The following is a 10,002-nucleotide window of genomic DNA, read 5'->3' as shown; positions in this document are numbered from 1 at the left end:
ATTTGGCCCAAACATATCATCTTCCATTATTGTTTTAGTTGTACGTTACAAGTAATAAGTGCATTATGTATTACAGTTAGTCTCCCTTAAGATGGATGTATTCGTCTTAATATTAAAATGGGTTAAATATCATCTCACTTCTACATATAAAACGAATCTATTATTATTTATTTATTTATTTATTTATTTACTTTTGTTTTATTATAACTAATTGATCAGTCTTAAGTTTAAAATTGTATTAAGTAATAGTCCGCACAACTTGGTATTGGCTAACTATCCATGTATGAAATCTACTTACAGTGTGACACCATACAAATCCACATCCAAAAGAAGAGACTATTAGAGTAGCTTTGGGAACAGACAACAACAAAACTATGTTTTAACCCAACAAATATTAACTTGGAACTTGCATCTTATTTTATAGTCCAGATTCTCTTCAATCTTACTCCTTCCGTACCAGATTAATGGTAACACTTGTCTAATACGGCCGTACCACACCAATGGTAACATTCCTTATTTGGCCAACAACATTACCAAATTATCCTTATACCCATTTGATATCATATATTTCTCTAATGCAGCTGCCAAAAGCTGACTTGGCATCCTAATTCTACATTACAATCTGACGTGCCAGCCAAAGAAGAGGTTAAAGAAAAATCATAAAAAAAGGCAGCATGTCAAATTAATGCCATCAAATAAGGAATGATTAACCAATGGCAAATGGCATGAATAAAATCATAAAAACAAAAAACAAAAAACGGCAACATGCTAAATTAGTGAGCATATGATGGAATGTGCATTGGAATATTCCATATATTATCCCGTACCCATTATACGTTATATATTATTCTCCGTATATTATGATGATTAATATTTAATAATGGCAAATGTTGAATTATTTCTACATGGAGTGAGATTTGTAAAATGTTTCCTATATATGAGGTGAGATCTAATTATAAAATCAGATACACTTTTATCTTTTTCAAAATTTGTAGAGATTTTTTCAATAATTTAACCTTTCTCAATTATCTCCCTTAATCTCAAGATTTATACCACAAAATATTCCCTAAATTCACGCTCAAATAAACAGAAGTAAAAAAAAAAAAAAAAAAAAAAAAACTATAATATAAATTTCTTATGCCAACCCGCGCTAAAATATTTCTCCTTAATTAGTCAACATTAACATTTCACAAATCTATACTAAAAAAAAAAAAAAAAAAAAAAAAAAAAAAAAAAAAAACCATTTCACAAATCTAGAACACAACATTTCACTCGAAAACAAGAATGCTAATGATGGATATCACCATGCTCATCAATCTGGAATGACTATGTTGGTGTAGTGCAAGACTCTGTATCAAGTCGTAAAAGGGCCAGTGAACCTGCCATCATTGTCACTCAGTATGTTATGAAACAAGCATTCCAAGGTGATTGTCTTATTCCTTAATGACTCTTATATACTTTTTTCTGAACTTGATAATTCATAAAAACGTGTGTGTTTCCAGGTTTTAAGTAAAGTTTCATGTGATTGACATGGATAACGAAAGACCTCTCATTTTGTTGTTGTCTTTGAAAATCAAGTTGTGAATTTGGTGTAGTAGTCTGCCGCGGACGCGGGAGTTATTTGAGAATTTGTAGAGGAAGTTGGAGTTATTTCCAAATGTAGGTAGTTTTTCAATTCAAATTACAATTACAACTTTATTAAGTTTGTCATTCAGTTTATCATTTACTTGCTTAATTAGTTACACTAACAATAACATTCTTATTTGTTCTCATTTTTTAGGTTTCTGTTCATCGCATGCACAAAGCACATGATGAAAGAACCCTCATTGGGCTACGATTCGCTATGAACACGTTACTTATTAGTCTCTCTCATTACGTATAAACTTTTTTTTATAATCCGTAGTAATTTTTTTAACTGACTTTGTTATTTTTTTTTTCTAAAACAAGAATAATGGAAATTCAAACCATAAATCAAAAACAGACCACATATATGAAATCTCATCGGAATAATGAGTTAATTTACACATAGTACTTTGCAATGGAACTACGTATGTTTATCTCTACCAACTTTCAAAAACGACTCCTCACCCCTGAAAAATCATTTTTCTAAAAAAAAAAACAACGTAAGCCAATTACAAAATTTAGTCACTTTTAACATTGATTATTAAGTAATACAATTTCAAAGTGTTCGTCTTAAGCTATGAGAAAATGAGAAGGTTGGGTGACCAACATACGGAGTATTAATAAAGAAAGGAGTTGAAATTTATCTTTATAAAATTAATATAAAATATAATTGTATTACAGCATTATAGATAAATGAGATATATATCTATCACGGATAAAATTCTCAGCATAAAATGAATATTATCATTATAAAACTAATAATAGCAATGTTTAATTACAAATATACCATATTAAAACATATAAAGCAGACCCGTGAATTTCACGGGTTTAAACCTAATTTACATAAAATGCCACTACATACCTCACCTACCTACTCACAATTAAACCCACAATTACATACCCCACCTATTTTCTTCCCTCTTTACCCCTTCTTTTATCCTCTTTTCTTAAAAACCTCATTTTTTACCACGTTACCATTTGTATGGTATGGAGGGAGTATATCTTTATTGGAAAAACTAAGCATCTTTGGAATAATTTAATGGTTAAGAAAAAAAAGTATAAATCATCTTATTTTATAGTCTGCATTCTCTTCATTTCCTCGGAAGAAATGGACCTCTATTTTCTATAAACAGCTCGGATCAATTTTTGTAATGATTCAATGCTTGTAATTATTCCATAAATATAAAGTGTTAATAAAAAAATATATATATTAAAATATAGATGTATTAGAGAAAAAATGAAGATAAAGAAATAAAGAGAATCCAAATTTCTTATTTTGTGCTTTTTTAGCTTGGTCGGTCACAATCACCCAAGTAGCTCATCCTGGCCCACTTGAAGATCCTCTTCCACTTTAGTGGGAGACCATAAACTACTTCAACTGTGAGATCGATGTGATGCTAATTGTATAATTCCTCCATTTAACTCTACGCTACCACTTTACTTTTTCACATTTGTTAATGTGTATTTTACGTGCTAAATATCGTTAACTATGTATTTGTAAAAAATATAAAAGTTATATATTTTTAATGTATTGAGAGACCGTCTCTCCGAAGTTTTTGTGAAGGACGAATCAAACAAGATTCCACATAAATATATTTTCACTTATATATTGAGAGAAAAATGAACTTAAATGCTTAATTGTGAATAGTGTACAAAATAGAAAATGATAGTGTGGAGTTGAATGGAGGGAGTAGCATATTTATGTTCGCATATTTTTATTTTAGACGGGTATTTTTTGTCTAAAGTTTTAGACAAATCTATGTGATTATTTTATGATTAAATGTAATCAAAATGGTTTAACTGGGCTTATAATAACTTGTTTTTCAACCGTGGTCATATTTAACTATAAAATGCTTACAAAATCCCGCTCTATTATTTTAAATCAAAATGGGTGTGTCTAAAGCAAAACCAACTGATTCATGTTTGCCAATAATATGATACTGAGTATGAGACACTAAAAACAAGGAATAACCAAGAATAACGGTGAGAGCTGCGACACTTTTCCAAAAAGAATTTGCATTATAGATGTGTAATTACTAGTACCAAAAAGTTGACCTCTTTGTTTGTACAAATCCATCATTATTCAACACTAATTTTTGAATCCCATTTTCTTCATTTTTTTTTTGGGACTACTAAATCAACAAAAGAATTGGGTACAACAAGAATTTATCCCACCTTGCCTTCTTTACCCTTTTAAGTTAGACTAGTAATTTACAGTCAGAATTATCTTCGGAGTTGCTTTTCCTTTTCTGGTTGTTAATCTGTACCTTTCACTAAAAATGTCGACCATGACCGAACGTCTCTGCTCCAGTGACCAGAGAATGACGAGAAACCCGGCTGTACAAGTAGCATTCCAGCTGGAAAACCAAGTTAAATTATGAGTGCTCACTTGTTTTCAAGTTTAACCATCTTCTGCAAATACTTTGAAGATGAAATCCCGGAAACGTTTCGAGTACTGCTTAGGATCAACAGCTGATATTGAGGTTGGATCGTATTGGAAGGACTTGTAGGCGTGCTCTAGTTTTTTGCTGATATCGTAGTCTTGTAGAATGTCGATTATTCCAAAGAAGATTATGACTTCATAGCACTCTCCTGTCGGTTCTCCGATTATCTGAGCCTCGCAATCTGTTTTTCGGACTGTCACCTCTGCCCGTGCTGGCATGTTGATCCCTAATCTAACTGATGCCCACCTGCAAATTAGAAATTACCAATAAATGTTTACAACAAGAAGTGTGTTGTGTGACCATTATGAGTAGCCTATATCCTATTGGTTTCGGTCAAATATTGCCTATTTTTGCAAATCTGGATCTCATGTGTACCCAATGAATGATGCATTGTCATCTCTCGTAACCGGAGTTCAGTAATAAGCTTTATTATAAAGAAACCAAAGTGAGAACAGTGTTTCTTTTTTGAATGATCGATACGTTCTCCAAACCTTCTGAATAGACTTACTAAAGTACAAAACAATGGACAAGATCTTACTGATTAGGATCAAAGACGAGCTTATCTGTTTCATCCACCCTTGAAAGTCGAGGAGCTAACAATTCACTGTTAGTTTTGCCATTTGCTGCAAAAAAAAAAAAAAAAAGTTGACAGTTTTATTGTCTCCAAATCATTTCGCATAGAATATGTTTGAACAGGCTGCCTTATAAAAATCAAGCAAACAATACTAAGAGGGTTCTTTAAGATGTAGAATTACCTTCTGTCACAGGTTTTATACAAGAATCTCGAAAGTGCAAACCAACTAAAAGACTATAGTCCATGATTCTCTCTTGTTCCAAGAAGTCACAATCTCTATCTACTTGCCTGCACGAACGAATGCTATCAGCATTCAACATAAAACACACAACGAAGCTCGGAGAAGTTCTTAACATATCTATCTACTTTGAGATGTCAGGTAAAGTCATTGAGGGGTAGTACTCACGACTTGGGTTGAGACACTTCACAACAACATCAAATTTGCCCTTGCGGCTTTCTTTACACCAAAAACAAGAAAAATGTGTGCAAGTACAACATAGCTGCAAGGGCTCCTGCCAAAGGCAATGAATGTTTACAACTAGATATGAGTTGTGTGATCGTTATCATGAGAAAACATGGGGAGAATGCGGGTTTTCAGAACAATCGACAAGTTCCCCGATTAACATAGCGGGTCAAGGGTTCAAAACTACAAGTGACGGGAATAGTTGCAGGCTTGCAGCCTTTACACTGGTGTTAGAGAACAAGGAGTGAATGTGCTGATGAACGACTCATGGTGATAATTGCGTTGTTTGGCTGTTGCTTCACAATACAAGAAGCAAACCAGTTTAATGTGTCAATTAACAATATTTCATCATGTTCCAACACCATCTTTGGTTCCATCGGAGATAGATAAAGTTCTTAAAACATCTAGGATAATGAAAATACAGAAGAACGAGACTTCAAAATTTGTGATTTGTTGATCTGAAATAGAAATCAATAACTAATACGAGTATATCTCATCATCTGATCAGAAAATTAAAATAATCAGCTACGGGAAGAAACAGGAAAAATGCAGTACTCTTTTCGTAGATGAAAGGTGAAATAATAAATAAGAATGTTATTTGGAAAGAAATGTCACCTGCAAAACTCTTGAAACCAAAATCTCTGTAGCCGAAAGATATAATTCAGGTCAAGATCTTTAAGAGTAGTGGTTGGATCGATCTCTGACTCAGGTTTATCAGTAGTACGCCCATGAGAAGAACCCTTGAGATCAAACCGCCTGTGAATGGCGTACTCGGTGCAGAAGAGATTCCCCATAATCACAAATCTCACCTGGTTTAAGAGTTCCAAAATTTGTAAGTTGAATCCGTATGCACTACATACTACATTTTGAGTCTAGAAATGCACCAAGTTGATGTTCTTACTTTCTTCTGTGTTGCGCCAGTCAATTTCACACAATGAAGGCCGTAAAACCTGGTAACTAGAGTGTCATCAAATGTTCGGACGTGTTTATAATAAGCAGGAAGCATCCTGAGAAGAACCTGGAGTAGGGAAATTATACAATAAAGAGTTACCAAGGCATAATTTTCCACCAAATTTATCTTGTCGAAGTAAATAGATGCGGAAATTCGAAAGGACAAATCAGATTATCTGACAAATATTACATGATTTTAGGGGTGCAACTACATTCATGGAATCAGCAAGTTTCTTCTAATACATCATCGAGCAATATGTTTATTGGCAGACCAACCCCAATACTCATTTACACAATTACAAAATCATTTAATAAGTTCCTTCAAAAAGAAAATTCATTTAAATAAATGAGAATTAAGGTTGGTCTAATAATAACTTAATGCCACACTGTACGACAGTAAAATTCGAGAAATTGTTTCATGGCGTAGGCCACAGCCTAAAGGAGTAACTTACTTTAACTTCCGACTTTTTCATAGTCTTAATCATGTATTTGTCATCATGTGTTAAGTAAAAGAAGCTTCCACTTTTGCCAGGAGATGAAAGTTCCCTCAGGGCGTCATTGCCGCAAATTGATAACATATAATCCGCCGCATCCACTTTGAACAAGTTCCTTAGAGTCCTGAGGATAGAAAAATGATAGCAGGTTAAGAAACTGATATCTATTCAGTTGATTCAGAAGGAAACAGAGAGACTACTCCAAAGGCAAAAGATTGTATGAGATCATTTTCTAGAGGACACGTCTCAGAGGTCTCGTAAAACAAAAAAAATACAGAATCAAATGTACATACATCATAAGGCTAACCTGAACACCAGTGGGCAGTAATCCTTCCATTTGAACTCACAGGATGGATGGGGAGGAGTGTGCTTGGATCCTTCTGGAGGAAACCTTGTCCAAACTTTTTCCTTGGGATCAAAAGCGGAAGACTTCAAATCGGGCTTTAAAGGTGGTCCAGGTCTTCCTACAGAATGTCTGCAAATAGGCACCAAAAATTGTTTTACGTCTGCAAGAAGATTGTAATCGTTCAAGACCACTGCGTTTTAGAATACCTCAAATTCCAACTAGACTATTAGCTAAACGACTCCTCTTCCAGGACAACAACAGACCAAGAAGAATGTGCATTTTAAAACTCTCATGGAGTGCAAATGTCAGTTAAACAAGGTACTAAAGTTATCAAGTGGGTAATCAAAACATTGGTTTGACACCCGTCAACATCAAAACTACCTTTGTGCATCCCCTTGCCCAAGTAAATAAATTTAACACTGAACAATTGAAAATTAGGAGCTGTATTTTCTTTCACTATTTGTTCCATCTATTAGAAGCCTATACCATTCGGCAGTGATCAAAACTCCTCATGTCCCTAACATTTTCTTGGAAGCGTTAATATATATACATGGACGACTTTAAACAAGAGATGTTGATTGGATTTCTTGAAGCAAGTCACTTAGCAAATACATAATAAAGCTAATTTCAGAAAATCTACATTTCCATAGAAAGGTTGACAATTTTCTCCACCACGGAATTTATTAGTGTAAGACATTATATTATAACATTTCATTTCGAAGAGTGTAAAATAGAAGCCTTGATAGAAAAGTTGCTTGACCAACTGTTAGCTTCATAGGGAGACAAACATAAACTATCTATGTTCCTCGTTCCTCAAACAATACTAAGTACTGAAATATCATTAAGTACTGAAATAATATCACATTAGAACAACATTACTCTAGTGTCCTAAAATTTCCGGCTTGTCGAGAGGTAATGAGGTCAGATGCACAGTCTTACCCCAACACAGAGAGGGTTTTCCAAGCTAACCTGTAATGAAACTTGCATAATAAATTGCAGCTACAAAGTACCAACTGCTATTTCACAAGACGAGAGCGATTTAGTGTCCCTTTTGGTTTACTCTATAATATTCCAAAACGAACGAATATCAACTCTTTGACAGTAGTAATACAAATGGAAGGAAATTTTGTAGGAGTCGTCTCAAAGATAGTATACCTGATTCCGAGCTGCAAGTTGAGCATCAACTCATAATTCTTATGTCCCTTACAAATAGTGACACCTTGCTGCTTGATTGTCTTAGGAAGAAGGATTGGAGGAGAGCTCCTAGGTGTTGTATCTTCCACTTGAAGATTTTCCATACCTTCAACATCCTGATCCCAAGAGTAATATTTACGGCCTCCATTCGCTTCGATCGACTTCCTTCCCATCCTCCCACCAAAACTAGGCCAACTCATCATCTTCTGTGAAGGAAACATGAGAATCTCCTCCTCAGGGTATACCTTACACTCATTCAAATCAACAGAATACAATTCATGTGGGTCCCAATCAGGGTTTTCAGGCTCAGCCGCACCTCCTGCCGGATAACAAGTAACATTCATCTCATCAGAATCCATATTCCAAACACCAACATAGCTAGTCCCATCATCCAATGTATATGTCCCTTCACCCTTAGGAAAACCAACCTCCCAAGCACCTTCAAACTTATTTCCATTCCCTAAAGTTAAGGTACCATTCCCTTGAATAACACCATTTTCCCAAGAACCAATATAAGAATTCCCATTAACCCATTGATATTTCCCTTGACCTTCTTGCATACCCTTTTGCCATTCCCCTTGATATGAATCACCATTCACATAATTCTTAGTCCCATTGCCATGCTTCAAATTCATAGCCCAAAAGCCTCTATACGAGTCGCCTTCAGGACCGGTATAAGTCCCTTTCCCATCCATAAAACCATTATTAAAGTCCCCTTCATAGGTTGCACCAGAAGGCCAACTAAACCTGCCTTTCCCCATTGTTTTACCTTTATACCATTCACCAACATACATACAACCATCATTCCACAAATACTTGCCATGCCCATTGGGAAGGTTGTCCACCCACTGACCTGTGTATAAATCTCCATTATTAAACACCTTCTCAGCATGGTATACCTCCCCTGGACCGCTGGCTGTCGCGGCCGGCTCCTCGTCGTCTACGTGAGCTACAGACATGGGTGCAAACAAACTGTTTGATTTTGACCTTTTTTTAGAATTTGATGCAGTATGTGATCTTCTTACCTTAAACTTGAAAATGCCACTAAAATCTTTGTTCATTCTATCTCACCTCAACAACAAACTACATTTGTTTACTAAAACTACAACTTCCTCCATTCATAAATGCAGCATCAAATGCAGCTTTGTTCTCTTCTTGTTTGGTTATCTAAAACATACCCAGATGAACAAATGATGATCAAAACCAAACAAGATTAGTAATTTGAAATGGGTTTTTAAATTCATGAGTTGGGTTTCGGATATAATTTGGTTACAATAAACACAAAAAAAGGTCGTAATGTTGTAATTTGTAAAGGCCGGCTATTTCTTTTCTCTATAACAAAAATGTTTAATTTAATTTTGTCTTGTTTTATCTCATCATTTACTTGTTTTTTTTCTTGTTTGATTGTTTCTCTCTCTTCTCAGATAATTTCTGTGTTTGGAGCATGAGATTGAACAAGGCAGAAGCATTTGTTTGTCCGCGGAATTTGGTCATAAAACTAAAGAAACCAAACAGTTGGATGAACATATTTACAATTATTTAGTGGTGGTAGATTGGTAGTTGTGGAGTTGGCAATTTTTTTTTCTATATTTAGTCTCCTGAATTCAAAGTTTCTATTGTTGTATCTATCTACAAATCTGTAATTTCTCCTATTTTAAGAATAGCTCTTCATTTTTAGGGTTTGACCCTATATCATTTGAATTTGATTTTCATAAATCCATGATTTTAAAATATGTACCCGGTACGTAGACCTGGTAAACGGGTCAACCGAGTCGAGTTCAGTTCGTGACTGTCAAATTATTGGTTAATTCGATTGTTATCCGGGTATGTTGGTAGGGTTATTTTCGGGCCAAGCGGGTCGGGTTATTTCAGGTTTGGGTCACTTTTGGGTCAACGATTAAGGAAAAAAAATA

General features: G+C 34.7%; 1 protein-coding gene across 1 annotated transcript; it reads right to left on the bottom strand.

The window, feature by feature from the left end:
- Positions 1-3,622: 3,622 nt before the first annotated feature.
- On the bottom strand, positions 3,623-9,695 carry LOC141605628 (phosphatidylinositol 4-phosphate 5-kinase 6-like). The gene is made up of 8 exons (XM_074424488.1): positions 8,051-9,695; positions 6,857-7,024; positions 6,508-6,673; positions 6,006-6,122; positions 5,720-5,913; positions 4,823-4,929; positions 4,606-4,690; positions 3,623-4,313 (listed from the first exon to the last, which is right to left on the bottom strand). The coding sequence occupies exons 1-8, from the start codon at positions 9,148-9,150 to the stop codon at positions 4,025-4,027; spliced, it is 2,226 nt and encodes a 741-aa protein (XP_074280589.1). The 5' UTR covers positions 9,151-9,695; the 3' UTR covers positions 3,623-4,024.
- Positions 9,696-10,002: the final 307 nt, after the last annotated feature.

The sequence above is a fragment of the Silene latifolia genome, chromosome 10 (assembly GCF_048544455.1).
Source record: "Silene latifolia isolate original U9 population chromosome 10, ASM4854445v1, whole genome shotgun sequence".
Lineage (NCBI taxonomy): Eukaryota > Viridiplantae > Streptophyta > Magnoliopsida > Caryophyllales > Caryophyllaceae > Silene > Silene latifolia.
Note: the sequence above shows the minus strand (reverse complement) of the source record. Positions and strands in the feature narration are given on the sequence as shown.

Bases quoted from the DNA above. Each gene is read 5' to 3' on its own strand.
- LOC141605628 (XM_074424488.1), bottom strand. From the start codon at position 9,150: ATGAACAAAGATTTTAGTGGCATTTTCAAGTTTAAGGTAAGAAGATCA. The intron at 7,025-8,050 runs GTATACTATCTT...GCCTATTTGCAG, and splicing joins AACTTGCAGCTCGGAATCAG to ACATTCTGTAGGAAGACCTG. The intron at 4,314-4,605 runs GTAAGATCTTGT...TCTAATTTGCAG, and splicing joins CTCGTCTTTGATCCTAATCA to GTGGGCATCAGTTAGATTAG.